The sequence below is a fragment of the Acartia tonsa genome, chromosome 6, assembly GCF_053477335.1.
Source record: "Acartia tonsa isolate MP-2025a chromosome 6, ASM5347733v1, whole genome shotgun sequence".
In the NCBI taxonomy this organism is placed as follows: domain Eukaryota; kingdom Metazoa; phylum Arthropoda; class Copepoda; order Calanoida; family Acartiidae; genus Acartia; species Acartia tonsa.
In genome coordinates this window covers 24978074-25005936 of record NC_137265.1, presented here as the reverse complement: position 1 = coordinate 25005936, position 27863 = coordinate 24978074, and the positions used below count along the sequence as shown (strand labels likewise).

Sequence of the window (27863 nt, the reverse complement as noted above, 5' to 3'; positions counted from 1 at the left end):
AAAAAATTTTTTTTGGTGGCGGCGGAAAACGGCGGCGGGTGGCGGGAGCGGCGGTCCCGCCGCCGTTTTTTTTTAAAGATACCAATAGTTGGGGTAATTAGTGACCCAGCCCAAAAGATTTCATCCAATTATCTCTAAAACTAAGGGAGTAGCACCCAAAATAAAATTGCTGGTATGTCGTGTGACGAGTCACCACATTTCCCCCCCCCCCCCCCCCTTTTATAGAGATATATTTTAGATGGAAATATGGCTTCGGAACCGATTAATATCCACTGGATTAGCACCGGTTCTCAGCCATAATAAAAAATCATGTAGAGCATCATATTACATACAATTTTCCACGAATATTAAAATAAAATTATAAAATCATTAACCAGTTTTGTTAGCCATGGCCTTCTACACCTCGGGGCTAACAAAACTGATTTTAATCTTAAAATTCTTCTTTTTAATATCTGCAGAAAGCTGTCATGTCTATAATACGACGCGATAAATAACTAGGTAGGTATTTCAAATGATTAAATTGCACATTAACAAAGTTTATCTAACTTGTGCTACGCAGTTTTTAGAACTTCTGTATCACTGTCATCACTATCCGCGTAGTCCTGAGTATTGACAGGTATATAGAGTGGACCCGCACCTCTGGACATAATATTGTCTTTACTTTCTGTTTGCAGATTTGTTAATATAGCTCGTAATATTACACCGTTCAAACACTCGTAAACTGAAAAATAGATTTTTATCAAATGCGAAATTCTTGTGAATTTGGTACAGTTCGTCAGTAAAGGTACGTTTATTGTGTTTACAGCTAAAGATACAGAGATATGCGTAGAGAATATAAAAAAGTATTCTTCTAAATATTCTTGTTAATTTTTAAATGTGTAGAGGCTCGGTATTTGAGGAGGGAGAAAGTGAGTCAAAAACAGCATATACCCGACAACATATTTAAAAATAAATTGGCCTACAACTACCAATGGGTCTTTATAAAGCATATCTAAAATAGAGAAATTAAACAATACAATTGTTAGCGAGATCTTAACGTACAAACAAAAAATGTACCTCTTTAAATAAAGGGGAGGGGGAGGGGGGAAGATAAGAATGAATATTGAAAAAGTGGGGTAACCGAAAATATAGTAATCCAAGTAACTAAGTATCTAGTTCTCGACCTACAAACTAGCCCTAAATATAGAGTAGCTGCGCTACACAAAAAAAATATTGGTACCTGTAAAAAATATCATGAGTGACATAAAGTTAGCAGTGCCTAGCACAGGCACTGACTCAAGCCTCTGATTATACAACAAAGTTATAAGAAACAGAACCTGTAGCAAAAGATATTTTTCTCATTAAGATTCAATTGTTGGCATGGTTTTACATTACCCAAGGACGTTCAAGCTTTTTTAGTAAGGGAGTGAACTGAGAGTTTTTAAAAGTTTGGGGTGGTAGGGGAAACACCAACTCCCACCCCTACACTTGGATGTCTTTGGCTGTACCTTACTATCTAATTAATTCATTGGGATGGTTAAAGGTACACCACCTACTATTCTCAGGCCAGGATTGGAAACTATGAGAGTATGGTTAGATTGTGTATTGGGGTCTTATTTCGGCTTTATCTGAATGTAGATAGGCTGTAAATTTTGCACACAATTAGTTTTCCTTTCTATTGATGTATCTCAACCTTAAACACGAGAACAAAAGTGATGAAAAGACACAATTTTGCACTGAATTAAGTTTAAATTGAAAAGATTAACTATCTCTAATAGGTATTAATATTTTAAAAGTTAAATATCTTTTCCTTAAAAAGATTCCAAATTTGTAGAAGTCCATTGAATAGATGAACACCGGTACAACTCTTCACCTCTGCACTCATCTTTCTACTGTAGATATTACCAAAGGTTGAAGTAAAACTAAAAAATAATACAAATCAATTATACCTAATTCATGTTAAAATAAGAAGCTGTTATTTTAAGGTGTTTTTGAAAATATTGGCCATAATGTTAATATAATTATCAGCTAGAAAAGATTTGTGAAGCTTTTTAAAGTGCCTATAGAAAAAATAACGTCATACAATAAAAATGACCAATGATAGGCCGATACACAAACTAAATTAACAATGGCAGGCGAGAATACATTTTTATTAACCAAGATTTATATGAAAAAAAAACTTTTTAAGACTTATATACAACCAATTTTTTTGAAATTGTACATTTTTGCAAGCTAAAGCCGTCCAATAATATAATATTATTGATCATATAACACACATAATAGATGCTTTTTGAACCTCATTAGTCAAAACATGGTTTGGGCAGAGATTCGAACCAATCACCTTCCCGACAACTTGCATGCGCATTAACCTTATTAACCTAATTACCTAATAATAACATTAGCTGCAGACAGGAAGCTGACCAGAACCATTGTCAGACCAGAAAAAGTTGGAAGTTTGGTGACATCAGCAAAAGACTCGTCATTGGATACAGATATTGTCTACAATATAAAAAATATTTGAAATATTTTTACTACAACAATAAAAAAGTTCCATGTCAGATAACATAGACGGTAAAGCACTTTTTCTAAGGAGAAATGTCTTTTTGAACCTTTTTTTAAATTTTGACTTTCCTGAAAGCAAAGTGCCCTAGCCAGGCACATTTGCATCTGCAGGCATTTAGAATGAATGCACAGATTTTAAAATAATAACACAGCAATGGGTATCAAAAAGCACCTTTCAGAGCAAATTAATGAAAAAAGAAAATATATATTTCTTAAAAATATTCAAGATATCATTTGGTTCTGTCTTTGTTAATTGGTTCAAAGCTATTTTAAAGAAAGGCAGAGAACGCCTTCAATGTTTGAATAAATTTTACTAAATAAAAAAGTTAGGTAGGTAAATCAATTGAATAAAAAAATTAACCTGATTTTTAGTTTGTATAAAAATTATTTCTTGTAAAAGCGACATAATTGCATGGAATGCCAGAGCCTCTAAGAAGCAAAGGATTGAGTAGGCTGCAAGTAGCTTGCCGCTTAAACTCAACATTTTCGGAAGGAGTTTTTACATCTGAAAATTTATTAACAGTTTCATAATAAACAATTTATTTATTAGATAAATCAAGATAATTTATAAGATGATATGTGAACAAATCAAAATAATTTTTAAATAGTAAAAACAATTATGTTACTTGCATGTATGTATTTCCTTTATGTCAAAAAGACCTTCCAAACGATAAAGACAACTTTTTAGTGTTTCTCACTCAAACCTATGTGAGGACAACCAAATCCCCCTCCCCTTATTTCATTCTTCCAAAGTAGCAAAGCACATAAAAATCATGAGAAAAACTTGTTACGAACTCACTGACTGGCGGGCAGACAAAGTGGGGTATAGAGTAGTTTCGCTGCTAAAAATATATGGGCAAAATAGATTGAGATGACTTGCGTACACGTTGACAAAAATACAATTTTAAAATGTAATTTACAATTTTGTTGAAATAGCCCAAAAAATATTTCACTAATAGATAAGGCAAAAATACTTTTTTTATGATGTTATGTGAAAATTTTAATATATTAAATATAATGTTAATAGTTGAAATATTTGAAGGTCAAAACTTGATAACAATGCAGAAAACACGATCAAGACACATATTTCAAGTTCACATAACTACTGAGTGTTATTGTCTGTTTACACTGCACTGAATTAAATCAGCTGATTTATAGTAGTAATAATAATAAAGGGAGGGGTGAGGAGAGAGGGAAGGGTTTACAATGCAGTGAACTTCAAATGTCGTCTTTGAACTTAAATTTGTAACAACAATAATTTTTGGATAAAGTTAAAATTCTTATACATTTTAAAGTTATTAAGAGGTAAGACAATTTACAATAAATTGATGATACAATGATGATCGGCGAAACTATCTTGTCTGTATATCTTAATTATAAGAAAAAAAGTTTGGAAAATGGTATTTTGAACCACTTAATAAAAATATGATAAAATTTCCTGTGTAAAAATGGTATATGTGACCTTAGCTTTGAATTACATATTTCACAACAATTAAAAATGGAGACTACATCACAAATCCCAGGAACCAGAAATTTCAATCAGATTATTCCTAAAAATACATGTTTTTAATTCTAAATAACTAAATATTTTTAAAAAGGAGGAAAGGGTAGTTTTTGTTTTCGTTGTTCTATTGAGATCAGGTCATGTTATAATATAATGTTATAACAGGGATACTACTACCCTACCCTTATATATTTTATATCTGTTAAAAAAAATAATGTAAGGGTTTCAGTGCTCGATAAGCAGTTTGAGGAAAGTGTCAACTCTACATATGCTAACATAAACAAAAAAAGTTAATTACATCTTAAAAATTTTAAAATTCAATAATTTGATTCGCATTCTCTGACGTAATTGTTTGTTTATTAAAATTATTACCTCAGCTCCTTAATTTCATGTTGTGTCTCGACAAGAATCTTTTCTGTTTCTGATAGTCGTCCATGCAACAAACTAAAAAAATCATTAAAAATTAAAGAATATATCATATAGCAGTCGAGAAAATATCATTTAATGTATACAAATACATGTGTCATGATGTTACGCAAATACAAATTGAGAATGTAAATTCAAGAATAGATGATCATTAGTTAGAGAGGGAAATACAGAAACATAGAAGTCTTTTTTAAGATGCAATTGAGTAAATTAATCAATTTCGTAAAGTTCATTAAGATTCAGACTTACGGTCAGACTGACAATCATATCAATTAGAAAGTAGATTCGACAATAAAAATATAAGTCACCGTATAGATTTTTAAACCGACAGCTAGACAGTTGTAGAAATTGAAAATAAGGTAATTTTTCGTTATGTTTATTACTTCAGGTAAGGTTAGGTTATATTGGTACTGGGTAGTCCTGCAGGGTAAGAACAACCCAGGTATAGGCCACGCGCAGGGGTTATCCATAAGAAAAAAGACTACTACCACCTTATTTTCAATCTATTTAAAATAAGAGGGGGAGGTTATCAGTGCTTAACTGGCCACTTGTAAGCTACTTCCAAGTGATCTCTATGATGTTTCTAAACAGTGTAACTTGCAGGAAAACCTGCCGGGTCTACAAATGAAGACAAACCTATTTTCTTTACGAAGATCTTGTAATTCTTTTCTTTCAGCTGCAGATAGAACAAGACCATTCTTCAAACTCACACCAACCTTTCCCTGCAAGATGTAAAATCAATAAACAAATTATACAATAAGTGTCGGCCTGTATGTCTATAGCGGGTAGCTTTGATAATTTGGGCATGTTAAAATTGTTCTATCGATATAAAAATCTACAGGATGATTCCTTAAAATTCTATTAAAATGTTTTTAGGCGATTCCTATGACGACTAGGCAACATGTAATAAGCGAACATATCTAGATAATTAAGTCAAAAGGACACTGGTTTCAATTATCTGACAAAGACCAAAATACATAACTTTTACACCACTTTTGACGTCATATTCCTCATCTCTTTTTTAGGGGTTTTCCTTCCAATTTCTCCTCTCATCTTCCTCATTATATGACGTCACAGGAATGAAAAGTGATACAAAAGTTATGTATTTTGGTCTTCGTCCAATTATCTTATACTAAAGCTGTTTGACGTCATATAAAAAAAAATATTCAAATGTTTGTCAATATTCGTTTGACTGGCTGACATATTTTTTTATGTTTTCATATTTGTTCAAAGGTGCTGATTGGGTGGCTATATTTATACCTGAACAGCTGCATGAAGCTTGCTCTGTAGATCTCTGATTGACTGCCCTAAAGCCAGCTTTTCTCTTCGTATTCGAACATTTTCTGCTTGACAAACCTAAATAATTTGATGAATAAACCTTTCATTACACATACAGTGATATGGCAATGAACAAAATCCCCAACCTTTCCCTAAATCCTTTTTACAGTGAGTTTTTTTTTACATATAAGACGTACTGCTTAGTTGAGTCCACTTACCCTTAACAGGAACTCAACATTAATACATTATTTTCCTTAGCTATGAAAAATTTTTCTAATATGAATCTTCACACGAATATAAAATTATAATATAAAGATTAATTTTTCTAGAGGGTTAGTGAAGCAAATTAACCAGTATTTTAAAACAATTTAAACAGTATTCTGTTTGTCTATTTGGAGGTAGTATGGGTATGGGGTTATTTCATTAATTTAAATCAATTGCACTCTCCAGTCTCCACCCCCATAATTTACTAATCATATGCCTACCTCAAAATTGATTCTGAACGCTGAGTAAAGTCCCAAAACTTAAGAATAAAATCAACATTTCAAATAATCTTTGCATGAAAAAACAGAATGACAAATAAATTCTGAGTTAAAGTTCCCTACTAAAAGAGTATTTATAGAACAGATGTTAAGATCATTGTAGTGTAACAGACATACACACACAGAATGAGGGAAGCCAAGCATTAATAGAACACACTTTGAGTGTAAAATGAAAGTCATTAAAACTAAGTATCAAAGTATTTAGATTTTAATATTATTTTAACTATAGATCATGTACATAAAGACCGACAGACAAAGACAATTATGAAGTTTTTTCCTATTAAAAAAATGTTATAGACAAAGAATGTTTGTTGATGTTGAAATGGCAAATTTGCTATACCCTATATAGACCGACAGACAATGACAGTTATGAAGTAACGTCGCTACCTAAAAATGAATGTTGATTAAATGCCTAGGAAAAGAAAAGACACAAGAAGAATAAGAGTTGATGTTGAAATTGAACAAATTCCGGAACCAAAACTTGTCTCGTAATATTCATCCTCACTGTCACAACTAAATAATAAAGTTTAGAGAAGGTTCGCTGCAAACAAAACAAGGACATTCAGAGTTGTTGAATAATTAACTTTGTCTGTCCGTCCTCTCGTAACGCTTTAGGGGAAATACAATTTCTTCAACTGCTATTCAAGATAGACAACTGCATTTTTAAAAAAAAAGATTCCCTAAACCAATGAGCAACCAGTGTATAGTTTGCTTGGTCTCTCGGTCTGTCAGTTATGCTTCAAAAATAAAAATATTAAAAGATGTGGAAATAAAAGGTTTTATGATTTTTATCCATTAAATGTATTCTTGATTTATGACCACTGAAAATCTACTCTTCATAATATATAGAATTGTGTTGGCTTCTTACGGATGATGTTATCCTTGTTTTTTTTTCTCTATCTATTTATCTATTTTTTCTTTTATATTTTGTCTCTCCTTTTCTGTTCCTTTTTTCTATCTTTTAATGTATTAATATGATTTAATCAGCTTAGCTAAAAATTGGACATAATCTTAATATGCCTTGTTATAGTTAAAATAATAAACTGGCTGTTGCTGCGCAACTTTAGAATACAATATTACTTGTTATGAATGAATCTTACTCTGAACTTAAATTGTTCATTGTCCTGTTTCTTCGATTCCTTTTCATCAAGGTTTTGATTTTTAAGGACTATTTCAAAAACATTATTTCCTAAACAAATAAGTAAGATAAGACATAAAGATTAAATACTTTAAAAATTATATTAATTGCTAAAGCAAATTATGAAATTATTGAAAATGAAATAGACAAACGTTATATCTGCTTTGATCTTAAATTGCTACTCTTTCTTAATTGTATCCAATTGTTTAAGGAAGCACATTCAATGTTTTAAATCCAAAAAGTTTATTTTGATATGTATGAAATAACAATAAGAGCTATCCATTACGGATGGAACAAGGTACAGACGTACGGACGGACCGATCCTAAATTTTTGAGAGGCTTTGCTTTTAATAAATATTCCTAGATCACTTTATGTGTTCAAGTGAATATCATTTCACAAAACTAACATTACTAGAACTAAAGTTTTAAAACAGATCAGGTTACAAATTTAAATTATTACTGCACTGCTCTGATACATCTATTAGCCCAGGCCAGAATTCAATAAAAGCCTTAGATTTTTTAAAGATTTGGTTATGTTAGATTACTTTCAATTACCTCATACAGGCGGGGATGCTGTTCATTACGCTCAAACGCCATGGTCCAAAAACCCAGGGTAACCAGGTGGAGCCAAATGTATCCTTTTCTGTCCAAACACTTTTTATTAGGTTAAATAGCACCTAGCAGATAACCAACACTTTGTTTGCACGACCTTTGTCTGAGAAGTCCTAACTGTGCATGGTAATGAGTTGCGCCTGTCTTTAGTTATGACGTGGTGTTAAGCCGAAATTCGAACCTATTACCTCCCCGACGATGAGCGGTTGCGCTACTTATAGAGCTACGGTAGCGGGTTAGGTTAGGTTAAGTTTAGTGAATAAGTAGACCTTATAGAAATATGCTGGAACAATTTTGTTATTTTCGAGAAAGGATAGTTGAGAAGACGACAAACAATCTTTTTATCCTGTCAACCTTGAATGCTTGGTCCCAGTGCAGTGGGAGACTAATCTTATCAGTCGGAGAGAGAGCTTTAAAATCTTCAAAACTGCCCTTTTTATTACAGCTTCTAATACAGGTAGAGGACTGTACGCTTTATATTTAAATAAACAATTATGAAGTAATTTTCTTTAATTATCGCTTCTCCATACATTAAGAAAGATTAGTCCTTAGCCAATATAAATTGATTTTCCTTTTTATCAGTTGCACTCACTGCGATTCACCAGAGGTGTTTGAAACCTTAAGTGGAACATTCTGGTATCCAAAGTTTGATAAACACGTTCTCTCATTCGTTTGACATTTTATTAATCTTGGTTGGGTTGTACAAATCATTAATACTAGTGTCCAATATTAATACGCATAGGGGAGAATTTTGTGTTTTGGTAAGTCATCATTTCCCTGTATTTTCTGTTGGACAAAAAATACCTATTATAGAATGGCTCAGTTACTCCAAACAAAACAAAAAAATATTTGTGTAAATTTATTTGTAAAAATCACAGTTATAGTCAACAAATATAACATTTTTTTTTCAGATCAAATCAGAAAAACTTATGAAAGACTTTTTTTCAAAAACTCTAAAAAATTTTATGGTAGGACATTCTTAAAACAAGCTTAAATAATCTGGAATAGCCAATAATGTTTAGATATCTCAAAGTGATCCATAACATGCGAAAATATGTAATTGCACTCGTGTTTTCTCTGACCGTGCGCTAGCTGTTTTATCTTGCCAATTCCAGATTATCTATAAGCATTAATGAGTAAATTCTAAAAATGTACGAATGATCTATGTCCACCTTTTAAAGTTCTTCAGAAAAAATACTTTCTTTCGTATTTCTGATTTAATACTTTCTTCTACTAGTTAAATATTCTAGTTTTTATTATACTAGCGGCTTCGCCCCTAGCCTCTAGGGGCTTTGCCCCAAGAGGTAATTAAAGAAAGAAAATAATTACCTCTGGAGATGCCACCACAAATTTTAAATAATTTTTAAAAAATTGAGGGGGGATTTTTTTCATTTTTTTGGGGGGGGGGTGGGGGTGTCCCACCCCCAAGAAAATAGCCTAAAACCACCACAGGACCAATAGGTATATTCCCTGAAGAGTAGAATCCGATCTGTTCAGTGGTTACCGAGATCTTAAGGGACGGACAGACGGACATGCAGACGGACAGACAGATAGACAGACAGACAGACAGACAGACAGACAGACGGATAGACATCATTCTACTTTGTATTATAGATATATAAATCTAATATTGTCAAATCTAATCTAAAAATTGAAAGAAATTCACAATAAACCTAAATAAATTTTAGTGCATAAAATAACAGATAAATAAAATCTTGAAATAAATAACTAAAAAGTAATATAATTTCATAGTTACATCTAAATCTAAATTTTCAAACTTCAAAAGACTAACTAATGCATCTAAAATAATATGTCAAGAACGTCTTTCTTAAACAAAGAGTTTCAAATAAAGTAAAGGTAGGCATAAAAATTAAAATTCTGAAGCAAGATTTTAAAAGTTTGTTTGATTCATAACTTATCCTACTTTTGAGTTGTTGCTACTAATAAATTAAGTAAAAACCTTTGGAAAATATTGCCTTGCAAATTAGGAGGGACCCAAAGAATTTAGAAAAATTCAAAACCAAGAAAATTAAATAATTATAGGTCCTACTAAAAATGTATTAAAATAGAAATTAAGAGATGACACACATGTTATTAACATTGACAGATTTTCCAATATGAGGCTTCAAGGTTTCTGATCTTCTCTTCAGGCCTTCCAAATAAACTTGCCTGAAAACAGAAAATATAAATGTTGGCCATTTTTATATGGTCAAATCAGTAAAAGATTATGTAAAGTATTTAAATAAAAAATTAACTAAGAAATTTTTGGATCATGGAAAGAATACGAAGTAGCGGGTTTCTTCCCATTTCCATAGTAGCTATTGATATGTTATTTTAGTTTAGGTTAGCTTAGGTATTAATGATTATCCCGCAGGGTTAGGTATGGGCCCCGCAGGGCTAGAAATAGGAGAAAAGCTACTGTACAAATACGGCGAAACCTGCCACTTTGTTTTCTTTCCATGATCCAATATATCTAATAAATTTACACATCTTATAATTTTCAAATTTGTTCAAAATATTTTGAAATTTTGTAACTATTAAATTTGATATTGAATTTGATAGAAATTAATTGGTTTGTATCTGATAGATTTGAACCAATTTATTTTCAATTAATTACGAACAGGCATATATGTCCAAAATAAATGGTTTAGTACTTTAATCCTTTCATATAAAGTAGTAAGATGTTTTTTTATCTGTAGCGAAGGATCTTACTAACCGCTGAACCGACACGGTTCTCCTTTACTGTGTAGCTTCTCATAGTTCCTGGGAAGGTTTATTGCTATTTTCGGGAGGATACCACCACCTCCCACCAAAAAAATCAAGTATTTATATCGACTATATGGCTTTAAAAAAAAGTAGTTGTTACTGAAATAATATCGATAGTCCATACTTTATTAGCTATGTTGATAACGACACATTTTTTGATGAGAGGACAGACGGAGAGACATAAGGACAATCGTTTATGATACCATGCATTATTTTAGGGGCTCTAAGGCTATACAAACAACTAGATAAACCTTTTAAAAATTTGATTTGTGAAAAGTTAAAAACTCTATGCTTTTTTTCTATTTACCTATTGAAAAGACCACCAGCTAAGGGTACAGAATCTTTACCAGGTCTGACTACAACTTCAAACATCCCCCATACAGGCTTATGGTCACTAGTTGTAACTCCTTGATAAAATAATAGAATTAAAAAACCTTAGTTGTTACACCTTTATAAAATAATAGAATTAAACAACATCAAACATTCCCCCACACAGGCTTATGGTCACTAGTTGTCACTCCGTGATAAAATAATATAATTAAACAACTTCAAACATCCCCCACACAGGCTTATGATCACTAGTTGTTACTCCTTGATAAAATAATATAATTAAACAACCTCAAACATCCCCCATACAGGCTTATGATCACTAGTTGTAACTCCTTGATAAAATAATAGAATTTAAAAAATTCAAACATCCCCCACACAGGCTAATGATCACTAGTTGATACTCCTTGATAAAATAATATAATTAAACAACTTCAAACATCCCCCATACAGGCTTATGATCACTAGTTGTAACTCCTTGATAAAATAATATAATTAAACAACTTCAAACATCCCCCACACAGGCTTATGATCACTAGTTGATACTCCTTGATAAAATAATATAATTAAACAACTTCAAACATCCCCCACACAGGCTTATGATCACTAGTTGTTACACCTTAATAAAATAATATAATTAAACAACTTCAAACATCCCCCATACAGGCTTATGATCACTAGTTGTTACTCCTTGATAAAATAATATAATTAAACAACTGCAAACATCCCCCATACAGGCTTATGGTCATTAGTTGTATGCTAATGTGCTAATGTCGTTTGGGTGAGTTGCACCTGGAATGAACAGTCAACTTGTCAACTCAAGGCCAGACTCTTGGTCCTTCACCTCATACCCGTAGTACAGTACATTACAGACAACCAACTCTCTGTGATGCACGACCTTTGTCTGAGAAGTCCTAACTGTGCATGGTAACGAGTTGCGCCTGTTTTGGGCCAAGGCATTCCCCCCACTCTAACTATTTACGTCGCGCATTTGACATAGTAGCAGTGGGAAGTCATTAGTTGTAACTCCTTGATAAAATAATATAATTAAACAACTTCAAACAACCCCCACATAGGCTTATGATCACTAGTTGTTACTCCTTAATAGAATAATAGAATTAAACAACTTCAAACATCCCCCACACAGGCTTATGGTCACTTGTTGTTAAACCTAAATAAAACAATATAATTAAACAACTTCAAACATCCCCCACACAGGCTTAGGATCACTAGTTGTTACACCTTATTAAAATAATATAATCAAACAACTTCAAACATCCCCCACACAGGCTTATGGTCATTAGTTGTAACTCCTTGATAAAATAATATAATTAAACAACTTCAAACAACCCCCACATAGGCTTATGATCCCTAGTTGTCACTCCTTAATAAAATAATAGAATTAAACAACTTCAAACATCCCCCACACAGGCTTATGGTCACTTGTTGTTAAACCTAAATAAAACAATATAATTAAACAACTTCAAACATCCCCCACACAGGCTTAGGATCACTAGTTGTTACACCTTATTAAAATAATATAATTAAACAACTTCAAACATCCTCCACACAGGCTTATGGTCATTAGTTGTAACTCCTTGATAAAATAATATAATTAAACAACTTCAAACAACCCCCACATAGGCTTATGATCCCTAGTTGTCACTCCTTAATAGAATAATAGAATTAAACAAGGCTGGCAACATAAAAGGGAAGCTCCAAAATCAGATTATAGTGTGAGAACTTAATGCGCAGAATATTAATTGGCAAGTCTAAACAAAAGTGTATGCAAATTTTGTTCCCATAGGAATAAATATACACGATGCTGTATAAGGACAATTATGACTTAAGGACGGACTAATCCTAATTATAGAATGACTTCGCTTTTAACAAACACATCATTGGTCATCAGACATAATCATTATTAATTGCAAATAATTAAGTCAATAGGTCAAAACAAGTCTTGGAATTAATTTAAAATTTCTGAAATTTCTGCAGAAAACTTTTTCATTATCTTAAAAGTTTCTTAGTAAGTTTCTTTGTAAACAAAAAGGAAATTAATCTAAAAAAACCAACAAGAATAACAAAATACAATATTTCTGACCACTTTTAACAGTTATAAATCTATCTCAACCATAACATTTATAAATTAGTAACTACTGCTGCTTCATAACGAAGTATATTTCAAAGAAAAAAATCTTCATTATCAATCGCATCTGTAATAGAAAACAACAACATAAATAAATGAAAAAAAAGCATTAAGAATTATACAAAAATAGTCAAAATGTTAAAATATATCATAAAAAATAAAATTTTAAATTCACAGCTACTGTTTAGATCTTTACTATAACACAACCAAACAACAAATAAAGGAGAAGCGGTCAAACTGGCTGTGTAATAAGAGAGAGAAAGGGAAGGGTGTATAGTTTGAAAAAAATATTTTTTAAAAACAATTGCAACTGCATTTTGAATCAAGTTCTACGATTTAACAATGGTTCAAATTTTCTAATATAAAATTTTTCTTGGGCTAATCTTATCCAAGGATTATTACTTTTAAGTTGCTCAAAAGGAACAAATTGTAAATGGCAAGGGTTGTGGCCATTTTGTGAAAAATGTTGTTCTACAGTTTTTACAGAATTTGGTTCAATTGAATTTTTGTGTTCTCTGAATCTATCCACTGCTTTACGTCCTGTTTGTCCAATATATTGTGGATGAGATTTACAAGTTCCATTATCTTTAGTACAAGTTATACAATATATAATATTTTCCGAATTACAAGTCAAATTAGATAAAATGGGAATAGTTTCTTTTGTTACAGAAGATACAATGTTGTTAACAAATTTAGGTGAAAATTTACATAACATACAATCATTACCACAATGTTTGAAACCTATCTTATTTCTGGAAGGTCTTTTAGGAACTAAACTTTTTGGCAACTTTGCTCTTATGATAAATTCTCTCAAATTTTTTGGTTTTGTCCAGCACACCATAGGTGGCTCTGGAAAAATCTTTTTTAATAAAGGACAATATTTCTGAAATTTAACTATCCAATCAACTAAATTTAAATATATAAACAGAGGTTTAAAAAATATAAAAGTAACAGGATGTCTGTCTGTATGTAGGTAAGGATCTTCATACTGGTCAGATATGGTTCTCCTTTATATGTCCACAACATAAACAATTTCTTAAAAATAATATTTAAAGTGGAGGGTCGTCTTCTCCCCCCTGCCTTACCCCAAGTGCCTTTAGAGAACTCTTACGGCATAACTGAAGGTATTGCAATTATATGGAGGAAAGCTATATTATTACTTTAATGTCTACTAGCGGCTACGCCCCTAGAGGAACCTAGGGGTACTTTAAAAAATGAAAAGGGCGATTTCCCACCAAAAAAATAGTTATAAACCATCTCAGGGCCTATGTGAAGCTACCCTGTAAAGGAAAACCATATCGGTTCAACAGTTAGCGAGATCTTTCGCTACAGACAAAAAAAGCTTACTACTTTATACAATAGGATAGTATAATAGTACCTTGAACACTGTCATAGTGGAGCGGAGTTACTCTACACGCTGCTTGATGCTTGTACAATATTCTAAAAAAAAGTATTATAAGAAAAAATATTTGCGTCTGGATACTAGTTCTAATGATTGAAAGGGGTCATTTAAGAGGTATCAAAATTATCTGTTATTAGTATTTATACCTGTCTGTATAGGAAGGTATTCTCTGTTTGGAAGAAGTATCAAAATTATCTGTTCTTAGTATTTATACCTGTCTGTATAGGAAGGTATTCTCTGTTTGGAAGAAGTATCAAAATTATCTGTTCTTAGTATTTATACCTGTCTGTATAGGAAGGTTTTCTCTGTCTGGAAGAAGTACCAATATTATCTGTTCTTAGTATTTATACCTGTCTGTATAGGAAGGTATTCTCTGTTTGGAAGAAGAATCGAAATAACCTGTTCTTAATATCTATACCTGTCTGTATATGAAGGTATTCTCTGTTTGGAAGGAGTATCAAAATTATCTGTTCTTAGTATTTATACCTGTCTGTATAGGAAGGTATTCTCTGTTTGGAAGAAGTATCAAAATTATCTGTTCTTAGTATTTATACCTGTCTGTATAGGAAGGTATTCTCTGTTTGGAAGAAGAATCGAAATAACCTGTTCTTAATATCTATACCTGTCTGTATATGAAGGTATTCTCTGTTTGGAAGGAGTATCAAAATTATCTGTTCTTAGTATTTATACCTGTCTGTATAGGAAGGTATTCTCTGTTTGGAAGAAGTATCAAAATTATCTGTTCTTAGTATTTATACCTATCTGTATATGAAGGTATTCTCTGTTTGGAAGGAGTATCAAAATTATCTGTTCTTAGTATTTATACCTGTCTGTATAGAAAGGTATTCTCTGTTTGGAAGAAGTATAAAAATTATCTGTTCCTAGTATTCATACCTGTCTGTATAGGAAGGTATTCTCTGTTTGGAAGGAGTATCAAAATTATCTGTTTATAGTATTCATACCTGTCTGTATAGGAAGGTATTCTCTGTTTGGAAGAAGTATCAAAATTATCTGTTCTTAGTATTTATACCTATCTGTATATGAAGGTATTCTCTGTTTGGAAGGAGTATCAAAATTATCTGTTCTTAGTATTTATACCTGTCTGTATAGAAAGGTATTCTCTGTTTGGAAGAAGTATAAAAATTATCTGTTCCTAGTATTCATACCTGTCTGTATAGGAAGGTATTCTCTGTTTGGAAGGAGTATCAAAATTATCTGTTTATAGTATTCATACCTGTCTGTATAGGATTGTATTCGCTGTCTGGAAAAATTATTAAAATTATCTGTTCTTAGTATTCATACCTGTCTGTATAGGATTGTATTCGCTGTCTGGAAAAATTATTAAAATTATCTGTTCTTAGTATTTATACCTATCTGTATATGAAGGTATTCTCTGTTTGGAAGGAGTATCAAAATTATCTGTTCTTAGTATTTATACCTGTCTGTATATGAAGGTATTCTCTGTTTGGAAGAAGTATCAAAATTATCTGTTCTTAGTATTTATACCTGTCTGTATAGGAAGGTATTCTCTGTTTGGAAGAAGTATCGAAATTATCTGTTCTTAGTACTTATGCCTGTCTGTACAGAAATTATTCTCTGTTTCGAAGAAGTATAAAAATTATCTGTTCCTAGTATTCATACCTGTCTGTATAGGAAGGTATTCTCTGTTTGGAAGGAGTATCAAAATTATCTGTTCTTAGTATTTATACCTGTCTGTATAGGAAGGTATTCTCTGTTTGGAAGAAGTATCAAAATTATCTGTTCTTAGTAATTATACCTATCTGTATATGAAGATATGAAGGTATTCTCTGTTTGGAAGGAGTATCAAAATTATCTGTTCTTAGTATTTATACCTATCTGTATAGGAAGGTATTCTCTGTTTGGAAAAAGTATCAAAATTATCTGTTCTTAGTATCTATACCTGTCTGTATATGAAGGTATTCTCTGTTTGGAAGAAGTATCAAAATTATCTGTTCTTAGTAATTATACCTATCTGTATATGAAGGTATTCTCTGTTTGGAAGGAGTATCAAAATTATCTGTTCTTAGTATTTATACCTATCTGTATAGGAAGGTATTCTCTGTTTGGAAAAAGTATCAAAATTATCTGTTCTTAGTATCTATACCTGTCTGTATAGGAAGGTATTCTCTGTTTGGAAGAAGTATCGAAATTATCTGTGCCGGGATCATATTTGTAGGTTGGACGGAAGCTTATTGGATGTTCTCGGAAGCCCCTAAAAATATTTCCATAGACATTTTAACCTGTCTGTTGCTAAATGTTTATGAAACGAAATACGAAATGTAAATAAAGTAAAATATAGACAAAAAAGACCAAGAAACTTTTATTGTGTAACAATATTTTATAAGAAATAAGCTTCATAGAGACTTTAACTGTTCAGAGATAAAATATAAACAGCTTTCACCTAACAAACCTTACTGAGTGTTCAAGAGACGTGAAATTGATAGGAATATAATTGATGATCATTCCCTAGTTATAAGTAAAAATACTTTTACCAAAAAATTGTTCCTTCAGACATTAGCCATATTAGTTGGTCACTTACACAAACACACACTTACACACACACACACACACACTTACATACACCCACACTCACACACACACACGCACACACACACACACACACACACACACTTAAACACACAGACAAACTAACCTGAAAACTGTTTCTCAGACATTAGCCATGTTAGTTGGTCACTTACACACACACACAAACACACACACACACACACTTACACATACACCCACACTCACACACACAAAAACACACAGGCAAACTAACCTGAAAACTGTTCCTTCAGACATTAGCCATGTTAGTTGGTCACTTACACACACACACACACACACACACTTACACATACACTCACACTCAGACACACACACACTTAAACACACAGGCAAACTAACCTGAAAACTGTTCCTTCAGACATTAGCCATGTTAGTTGGTCACTCTCCAACACACTTACTCCATCCTTAAACCATATAAAAACATTAAATTAAAACAAGACTTTAAACGGTCATAGCACAAAAAAAAAATGTTTAATTGACAGATCATGTTCAACAATTTAATTTTTTAGGACCAACATTCCAGCCATCTTAGAGATCTTAAGAGAAATGTATAAAAATACTTTATTTATGATGAGATGGTAAATATAAATGAAAAGCTTACCTCAATGTCTCTAATAATCTCTTCTCTAGTTTGTTCTAGCCTAAAATAGTTTAAGTTTAAAGATTTATAAAAATTATGAACCTCTTACAAATTCTTTTTAATGTTTCTATTGTATGTAAGAAAGTAAGGTTAAGTAAGGGCTAGAAGAGTCCCAACGGGTTAAAGGCCCCTATAGGAGTTAAAAATTTGCTTTTACCATAAACGAGAATAAGGATCTAAATAAACTATTCAACTTTTCACAGGAATTAACCACCAACAATTAGGATTTGCAAAAATGACTGTACTTAGTATACTTGATGTATTAATGCAATTAATGTAATAAGCATTATAATGTAGTTATACCATATCATTGGTTTATTTTTAAGTCGTCGAATATAGTCATTTTTTTTTAATTGTTACTGTATATAATCGACATGTACCCATTCTTTTGTTTATAATATAACAACGATGTAGTTAATCAGTGTTACTATACCTGAAATTTAAATCTCCGCACCAGAAAACACAATCAAATGAATCAAACATGTCTCTCCGTTTCTTTAATGGCAGTGTCTTAAATGAAATTTATATTTTAAGGAGGGCTACTACACTATAACTATGGGTATGTTATTATGTATTATATCATTGTCAAGACGACAACAATAATAAATAGTAAGTAAACAACTAATAAAGCAAATTATAAAAAAAAAATATTTTTTTATTATCTAATTTTTTTTCAGATCTAAGCAAGAATATCCTTTTTTAAAAGCATTATGTTAAGCAACTTTACCATAGTTTTAAGAATTTAGTCTCCAATATATGGCGTGGCGACCGTCCCTTCAGCTGAGCGACTAAGGCTGATAAGATTGTGGTTTTTTTATGGATTTTTCGAAGTTGCACTTTCTTAAAGCATCTGTGATTGCTTAAAAATTTCGTTGCAGAGAATAACTTCAGCTGATAGCTAATAATTAATTATTATTTACCTTGGGTAAATTTAGAACAGCATAAATTTTCTTAAGATCCCTAACTCTATCTTTGACATTCTCCTAAAATCATAATAAGATTAAAACAAGAATGAATAATGACCATTTTAAAGATATTTTAAAATCCCATCTAAACGACCAGAAATAAAATATTTTAAATTTAGTTTGTTTTTCAACCTATTTTAAAAAAAAACACTATTCTAAGACATGAATATATATTTCGATTTTAGCAATCATTTTCAATTCGTTTTGTCTCTTGTAGAAGTGAATCAAGCAATATTAGCTTGAAATATTAGATTGAAAAAAATTGGTATATTATTTGATTTTCAGGCACATATAAACTAGCGGCTATTTCTCTTAGGAGGGTGATGGTACTTTCCGCCAAAATAGTTTTATCCCTCCCAGGACCTTTGAGATGCTACCCTGTAAAAGAGAACCATATCGGTTACGTGGTTAGTGAGATCTTTTGGTATACACACAGATTCTGTTACTTTATTTTAAGGATTTTATGTTTTTATATTAATTTTATTAAACAATTTAATTAATTGTTGAATAGGTTCTGTAGATTATGGTGTGCAATTATTTCAGCATAAATCTACACTAATATCAATATAGAATATTATTATATTGCCAAAAATGTTTTTTTCTAGCCAATTTTTAGCAAAAATAAAGACAATTATCTTAATGTGATATATATTATGTTAGCGGTTGCGCCTTTAGTATCTAAGGTGGGAGGGCAGTATAATACCCCAAAACTATCCAAAGACTTCAATCTTAAGAAAATCATTTTAAGCAATGTGCTTACTTAACATTGTCAACTTTAATGGTTCAGACAAATCAAAATGCCCTACTTCTTTATATAATAGGACACAGCAATATTTTCTTTTTTCATGATCTCTGTCCTATTGATGTCTAGATATTATGATTTAGTGCGGAGTTGATGGCACACTAAAGATTATATTTCACCCGTCTGACAACCAGAAAATGAAGTCGACAGACATTCCAGATAAGGATAAGTATTCATAAAAATTGTGATTAATTACGTCCTATAGAGGAAGAACAATTTAACAAGAAGATACTCATTATAATTGTCCAAACAATCTTTAGAACTTTATCAATAGTTATGTCACGCTAAATTAGAGCTTTTTAAAAAGATTTGCAATTGTTTGTTGGCTTTAGAGTATACATGATTCCATATCACATCGTTCTATGGGCTTGTATTTGAGGGCGGTTACATAAGGAGCAAGGCAGGATTTTGACAATTTACACAAACTCATTTGTGAACCTTGAAGGGGTGAAAAAAGAGGCATGGTAGGCCTTCCCAATTACATTTTTTTTTTGGGGGGGGGGAGGGGGTGGATTGTATCCCCCCTTTTAGGAAGCCCATGATTCAAGGTTGAAATTTTGTTATGAAATACATATTCCTATCACTTGCAGACAAACCAAGTTTCAACTTATTTTTTCGTCGGGCCTACAAATTTTACTTTTAGGATTATAAAAAAAATCCTCCAACTAATTAGTAAACAAGAAGAAGTGTATTCAAAATAAGTATATTTAGTAAAGGTCAATTTGTTTGAATTTACTATGAAGTAAAAACAAATAAATATTAGAGGCAACATTTATAATTAATTCTTCTAAAAATATTTATAATGTATGTATAAAGCTTTTAAAAGTTAAATTTCTTAATAATTTCAACAAAATCTTAATTAAGAATTATCAAGTGTTTAAATATTGATGTAAGTTCATATAATCTATCAATAATCAAATCATATAGACTAGATCTATTTAAAAACAAAAGACTTAACAATATCTCTTTGGTGTGTGTAAAATCTTTTCTCGTATTTATTCGAATCCGGTGGATAGGAACCGGTTCTCATCCATACGAAAAAACTATGTCTAGCATCGTATTATATCAATCTTTCTACGAATATAAAAATGTACAATCATAAGATTAAACCAGTTTTTTAGCCCGTGCCTTCGGCACCTCGGGGCTAAAAAACTGGTTTTAATCTTTTAATTGTACATTCTATATCCGCGGAAAGCCGTTTATAATACGATGCGAGAAATAATTATTCCTTTAATAAACTTTAACATATTATCAGATAAGAAAACGATATAACTTTTATTATTGTAATTAGTGTATTTTTGACTTTGACAAAACATTTGAAATCTATATTAGTATTTTGTTTCATACCGAATGACTTTTATGAATACTTGAAGAATACCAACAATTAAGAGTAAAAAATATCTAAGCTCCCTTTTAGGTTACAAAATTTTTTTTCATTGAAACATCTCTTTACTACTCACCTGATGGGCAGTTAGATGGGAGTTGACGAACAGTAGAGATGTACCAAATATGATAAATCCAACAGCCACGGCGCCCTTGGTCTTAAACTGTGAACCTGGCCGGGTACTGAAATAATACTTTTAATTAATTTTTCATTTAATCATCTTGTGGCAAGCTTCCTAGACCACTAACAAAAGTTTTATTCCCGAATTTATATGATTATTTTAGGTTAGAATGAGATATTTAAGAGCTCAAATTGTCGATTCGGTAAATGCATTAATTTTAAATTTTTGCTAATTTTACAAAGAAACTCAGTATTTATAAATACTGTTCAAAGAAATTTTTAAGTTTTTCATTAAAAGTAAATTGTTTAGAACTACAGACAAGACTTTTTGCTTTTTAGAAGTATGTTTGTGTAATACTTTTAGTGGTAAGAAATATTTATCTATCTATCTAACAAAATATAAATTCAACATGTTGGTTCAGAAAGTTCAGACATTAAAAATTGATTTGAGCTAGTACGTCTGTAAATATCTGTCCATACATCTGTCTATCTATTTATCTATCATACAAATAACTGTCTATATATATTTGTCTATCATATATCCATCTGTCTATCTATTTATCGGAGTGGGGACAAAACACCTAATTTAAAAATGCCTAACTAAAAATGCCTAACTAAAAACACCTAAGTTTAAAAATACCTAATGTTAAAAACACCTACGTTAAAAACACCTAATTTAAAAACACCTAATTTATAAATGCCTAATTTAAAAACGCCTAACTAAAAATGCCTAACTAAAAATACCTAATTTTAAAAATGTCTAATTTTAAAAATGCCTAATTTAAAAATACCTAATTTTAAACTATCTAAACGCCTAATTTAGAAATGCCTAATTCTAAAATCAATGATGTGTCTACTAGATATTTAAAATATTAACTATTCTAAACCCTAAACGTATCGTATTTCGAGAAAATTTGGAAGGGAATTTAGAGATATGAAAATATTGAAATTGGGGAATATTAATTTACGTGTGCAAGAATTCTATTTCAAAAATAGGATATTTATTCCCCTCTCCCTTCGTTCAAAAATACATCCCTATTTCTATTTTTCTAAATATTCAAATTTCTTAATATTTATTTACGAAGTACTTCGTAAATAAATAGAAGATTTTGAAAAATAATAAATTTTTACGTTTTATATTTCTATTTCGAAATAAATCACGCAATCTTAAATTAAGTATGTTCGTTAAACAATTCCGAAATAAAATTTACTAAATATGACTTTTAGGTTCTTTTTAGATAGATAGATAAACCCATAGATAGATAGAATCGAATAAAAAGAAATAGCCTGAAACCTGTCCATACAACAATACTTAGCTTCCCTAACAATTTAATATTGAGTAGTTAAGCAATTAAGAGAGAGAGAGAGAAAGAGAGAATATGAGAGAGAACGAGAGAGAGAGAGAGAAAGAGAGAGTCAGAGAAAGAGAGAAAGAGAGAGAATGAGAGAAAGAGAGAGAAAGAAAGAGAGAGAGAGAGAGAATAACATAAAGAGAGAAAGAGAGAGAGAGAGAGAGAGAGAGAGAGAGAGAATAAGAGAAAGATAGATTCAGAGAGAGAGAGAGTAAGAGAGAGAGTAAGAGAGAGAGAGAGAGAAAGAGACAGACAGAGAGAGATAGAGAGAGAGTCAGAGAGAAAGAGACAGACAGAGAGAGAGAGAGATAATAAGAGAAAGAGAGAGTCAGAGAGAGAGAGAGAGAGATAGAGAGAGAGAGTTAGCATAACTTTTGACGGAGAAACTCACTCACACTAAACTATATTAACCAATAGAAAATTTCAGCGGTAAACAAATTAACCAATGAGAGATGAGCATTCATATAGGCGCTAAATAAAACTTTGGGGACTTTCAAAGAATAATGATTGGTTAGTTCAATAAGTGTCCTAACGTTTCAACTACTAATTGTAATCTATAGAAGGGGTAATTTTGTGTATCATCTTTGGGGTTGTACATCAATATATCTGCCATTATCTTATCCCTTTAGAGCCCTCGTTAAATTATAACAATTTGTTATGAAAAAATCTTTAAATATCATTTAATGTTATATTTTTTTTAGCAAAGCTACTCTAGAAATAACTTAGTGCGTCTGTCCATCTGTATGGCTAAGGGGAAACATAAATTTCCTGACTACTATTTAAAATGGAAAGCTAAAATTTTTGGTGAAAACTTGTAAGACCTATGCACATCAAGGCTACATACATCTTCCCTTATTATATTATACCAGGGAGGGAGACGACATTGGGCTGTTTATTACACTTGTCCACAAAGTTTTTTTGTCGAACAACTTTGGGGACTTTTGAAGAATAATGGTTGGTTAGTTCAATAAGTGTCTTAACGTTTCAACCACCAATTGTAATCTACAGAAGGGGTAATTTTGTGTATCATCTTTGGGGTTGTACATCAATATATCTGCCATTGTCATATCCCTTTAGATCTCATACATGCTCCATTATTACATTATACTGTTTAAATTTCTTTCTTGAAAACCTTTTTTTAGACAAGATTTTTTTCTAATTCTGTCTGCACGGTCATCAGTTTGTAATTTGGATGGGTTAGAATTGTTCTATTGTTTTCAAACTTTGCATGATGATTCCAATAACAGTTAGGTACGATTTAGAAAGCATAGCAACTCTATGAAAATCCGAATGTCCATTTAAAATAGGGTGATTTTTAACGTTTTTTTTGCAACATTTTTTTGTGTGATATTCATCTGAATTTTGGAATATTGATTCCTATGACAACAATGTTCAAAATCTCTATTAAAATAATTATGTATTATATAAATCCTGGGCAGGCTTTTAACCTCTCCTGGTTTGATTGTAGAGAGGGGGGGGGGAGGGTAGTTTAACCCCAATTTTTAAAAATCAAGTACAGATTAACTCATAACCATTAAATAAAAATAAATGGGCGGAGACAATAGTCTATGACCGTATTCTAATAGAGATTAATACCTGACCGTTTCGTTTTTTAGGAAATAAATGGGCGGAGATTAATGTCCGTTTTAATATGGGGCGGGGATTAACACACATTCCAATGACCGTTAAGATACACTCATGACCGTTTTAACCACGGCAATTTCAAATAAATATTTGGCAGGGAGGAAGTGGACATTGGGCTGTTTATTACACTAGTCTCTAGGGTTTTAAATTTCTTATTCGTTGGCTTAACAACTTTGGGAATTTTGATTGGTTCATTTAGTTGTGTCAAAACGTTTCAACCACTAACTGTGATCTACATTAGGGATGTGTGTTAATTTAAAGGCCATCGTCATATTCCTTCTGATCCCTGATTTATATAAATAGATTTATCACTGAAAGTGTATTAATGATAAACCCCCATGTCTGTTTGTTAATTTCTTTAGGTCCTTATTCATATTTATAGAAATGATAAGTAAAGGAGGATGGGGGGGTGTATTTGTGCTTAACAGGTACTTTGTGTGAAAGCACCCATCAATTTCCCTAACTAAGAAACATCATTTTAAAGATATTTCAGTTATTAATTTATAGTCCCAGACTTTTATACTTTTAGGTTAGGAAGGGATCTAAAAGGATAAGACAATGGCTGTTAAATTCATGTACATCCCAACCAATTAAAATTCAGGAAAAGTCCCCAAAGTTGTTAAGCCAACAAATAAGAAAATGCTTTTTATAAAACTTTGGGGACATGTGATATAAATAGCCCATTGTTCCCTTTCTCTAATATTTACTTTCAATTTTAGGATTTGATTATAATACTTTACCTTGTTGTACTAAGAATCATTATTTAAAAAATCAGATGAATAAGATAATTATGTCATACAAAATTGTTTTGTCAAAGTGTCAAGAAAATCAGCATGTTTTAAATGGATATACGGACTTTCTGGTAACGATTATAGTGTTGCTATGCTTTCTAAATTGTACCTAACTGTCATAGGAATCATCATGCACAGTTTGAAATCATTAGGACAATTCTAACATGCCTAAATTAACGAAAAGAACCAACAAAAGAGAAAGAGAGAGAAAGAAAGAGAAAAAGAGATAAAATGAATATAAAAGATAAAGAAAGAAAACACTTGATTATACAGATGCTTCGCTTATAATATTGAACATTGTTTGAATTTTTGAAAAGGAACCAGCATGTTTTTAAATGGATGTGATTCTGGTAATGATTATAGAGTTGCTACACTTCATAAATTATACCTAACTATTATTGGAATCATCATGTAAAGTTTAAAATCGATAGTATAATTGTAACATGTCTATTTTAGTTATCATTTCACAAATAAAAAATTTGGCAAAAAGTAAAATCATCATGTTCTATAGGAAGAATTATTAGGGGGGGGGGGGGATGTATGAAGTGAGAGAGAGTGAGTGTTTATGTAACTCCTCCCCCCCCCCCCAAGAAATGCTAAGATTGCATTCCTAAGATACAGGGATAGAGCAATAATTCAGACCAGAAAATTGTAGACTGATCATTAATGATATTGTCTTCCTATTGAAAACTTCGGATCATGTAACTTGTAGATGCAGCGCTGCACTTACAAGTAACATGTTGTTAAGCCATCAAATAAGAAAATATTATAAAACTTTTGGGATTAGTGTAATAAACATCCCATTGTCCCCTATCTCTTTGAACTTTGAAAAGTATATTTGATGAAAATCTTCGTAAAAAAATCCGACATAAATCTTTAATAGTAACCTTTTTATAGACGAATGTTAGGAGTTATACATTATAGAATTGTAGAATAGCTTTGCTATTAAAAAGTTAAGTAGTATGTAGTTGAAATATTGAGAAGATAAATAATATCAATGGTCAGGTTTTAAGCTAGTTTCTCTATAAAATATAAGATATCCCTAGGAACATGGGACGAAGCTACTAGTAAGTTAGAAAGTTTCCCCTCCTTCCCCTAACAAATTTTAGTTACAAGAAACAAAATCCTTTTAAGTTTTGCTCACTAATTGTTTTCCCCTTTTTTAGTGGCACAGCTGCTCTATAACTAGGTTAGGTCAGTCTAAAAGTCAAAATATCTTGCAATCAATATTAAGAAAAATCAGGGTTCTTAAGAGATAAGACAATGGCCAATAAATTGATGTACATCCTCAACAATGATACACAAAATTACCTTCTATGAATATGTCACTCTCTAGATTAAATAACTTAAACTACAATACACAAATAATCTTGTTGTATGTATTTCTATCAATGATTTTGGATCTAGTCAACCTTGTTTTTATTATTGCATGAAAGGATGGGGGAGGGGAGGGGAGGTCATGTTATAATTATCAAATTACAATATGACGTCTATTTGGGGGGGGGGGAATGACATGTATACACGGGTCATTTAATGTGATTTAGATGTACACATGTACATTTAAATTATGCTTATTTTGATATTCCGACCATAAACACCAAAAATAGAAAGACAGAAGGACATTTCAAAATATAGAGTAGCTTCGAAAGTTTGGAAAGTCAACTCCTAAGTCTAACCCAGAAGAATGAAGGGATAATAAATAAAAGTAAAAGTTTTCCTCCCCCACAATCTACAATACAAAGTAGAATGATGTCTGTCTGTCTGTCCCTTAAGATCTTTGTAACTGCTGGATTCTACTCTTCAGGGAATATACCTACTGGTCCTGTGGTGGTTATAGGCTATTTGTATTGTGTGGGGGGGGGGGACACCATCAACAACCCCCAAAACCTATGTGATATTTTGTTAGCAGAACTAATCAGGGCAAGTTCCAACCTTCTCCCAATCACACCTAACACATGTTTTTGTAGTTTTACAATATACATATACTAGCGGTTACGCCCCTAGAAGCCTCTAGGGGTACTTAAGGTAGAAGGGGAAAAAGTCGACCTCATCCCATTTTAATATTAAGTTTTGAAAGAGTAAAAAAAAAATATTTTGGGGGGGAAGTTTAAAACCTTCCCAGGACCTGTAAGAAGCTTTACTGTAAAAGAGAACAATACCGGTTCAGCGGTTAGCGAGATCCTTCGGGACAGACAAAAACGCTTACTACTTTATATAATAGGATAATTAAAAATACTGCTCCCCCCCCTCCAATTATTTATCATTACTTTTTACACTATCTACTTTGAGAAAATTACAAGGATAACAACATCCATAAAAGCGAAGCTCTAAAATGGAATGACTGATATTAACTTTTGTAGAGTGTCAGAACAAATTAAGCATAATATTTTTGGATTATTTTTGACAAAATTATACGTTATTTTTTTTGTAAAACTGTTAAATACAGAATAATGTTAAAAGGACAGACCTACCGACCCTAAGTATAGAAAAGCCCTGCTTTATAAAAAGTAAGGTTGGACCCCTTGCTCATATCAAAACCTCAACTTCCTGTTGTTGTATTAGTAAAGAAATATGGGAGGGATATTAAATTAATCTAATGATTTTATAAGTTTAAATTTTTAAAAGCGAAGCTTTTCTATAATTAGGGTTGAACCGTACGTCCGTCCGTCCGTACGTCTGAGATGGATAGCTTTTTTCATTAATCAAAATCAGAAATCAAAATACCAAAAATCAGATCAATCAGATGATTAGATCACATAAAAATTTGTTGTTAAAAAAGTAAAAAAATCAACATGGTTAAAATGGACGTACGGACATTTTGGTAATGATTATAGAGTTGCTACGCTTTCTAAATCGTACCTAACTACTAAAGTTATCACCATGATTATTTTTCC

At 31.6% G+C, this 27863-nt stretch overlaps 3 protein-coding genes across 21 annotated transcripts in view; all 3 read right to left on the bottom strand.

The window, feature by feature from the left end:
• The window catches only part of LOC145322210 (chitooligosaccharidolytic beta-N-acetylglucosaminidase-like), a 145618-nt gene extending 126500 nt beyond the window's left edge, over window positions 1-19118 (bottom strand). For all 15 annotated transcript variants that reach the window (XR_013880558.1, XR_013880557.1, XR_013880562.1 and 12 more), the window contains exon 1: window positions 19087-19118. The gene's annotated coding sequence lies outside the window, so the exon portion shown is untranslated. The remainder of the gene's footprint in view (window positions 1-19086) is intronic.
• Window positions 3046-7486, bottom strand: LOC145322211 (uncharacterized). Its single transcript, XM_080164067.1, has 7 exons — window positions 7392-7486; window positions 6704-6804; window positions 6235-6272; window positions 5732-5827; window positions 5108-5193; window positions 4418-4489; window positions 3046-4091 (listed from the first exon to the last, which is right to left on the bottom strand). The coding sequence occupies exons 1-7, from the start codon at window positions 7436-7438 to the stop codon at window positions 4052-4054; spliced, it is 480 nt and encodes a 159-aa protein (XP_080020193.1). The 5' UTR covers window positions 7439-7486; the 3' UTR covers window positions 3046-4051.
• The window catches only part of LOC145322209 (uncharacterized), a 52821-nt gene continuing 33845 nt past the window's right edge, over window positions 8888-27863 (bottom strand). Inside the window, exons 17-25 of one of the 5 annotated variants that reach the window (XM_080164056.1) lie at window positions 21139-21244; window positions 18832-18894; window positions 18345-18421; window positions 17873-17912; window positions 17611-17675; window positions 16811-16918; window positions 14662-14723; window positions 11115-11214; window positions 8888-10210 (exon numbers count right to left, since the gene is read on the bottom strand). In XM_080164056.1, coding sequence (XP_080020182.1) covers window positions 10114-10210; window positions 11115-11214; window positions 14662-14723; window positions 16811-16918; window positions 17611-17675; window positions 17873-17912; window positions 18345-18421; window positions 18832-18894; window positions 21139-21244 — 718 coding nt within the window. In that variant the 3' untranslated portion in view covers window positions 8888-10113. Of the gene's footprint in view, window positions 10211-11114; window positions 11215-11330; window positions 11399-11543; window positions 11612-11685; window positions 11754-11862; window positions 12235-14661; window positions 14724-16810; window positions 16919-17610; window positions 17676-17872; window positions 17913-18344; window positions 18422-18831; window positions 18895-21138; window positions 21245-27863 lie in introns of those variants that run through there. The other 4 variants (XM_080164060.1, XM_080164059.1, XM_080164061.1 and 1 more) reach the window with 4 other exon arrangements.

Bases quoted from the DNA above. Each gene is read 5' to 3' on its own strand.
- LOC145322211 (XM_080164067.1), bottom strand. From the start codon at position 7,438: ATGAAAAGGAATCGAAGAAACAGGACAATGAACAATTTAAGTTCAGA. The intron at 5,828-6,234 runs GTAGGCATATGA...CAAATTATTTAG, and splicing joins CGTTCAGAATCAATTTTGAG to GTTTGTCAAGCAGAAAATGT. The intron at 4,092-4,417 runs GTAATAATTTTA...ATGTATTTTTAG, and splicing joins CATGAAATTAAGGAGCTGAG to GAATAATCTGATTGAAATTT.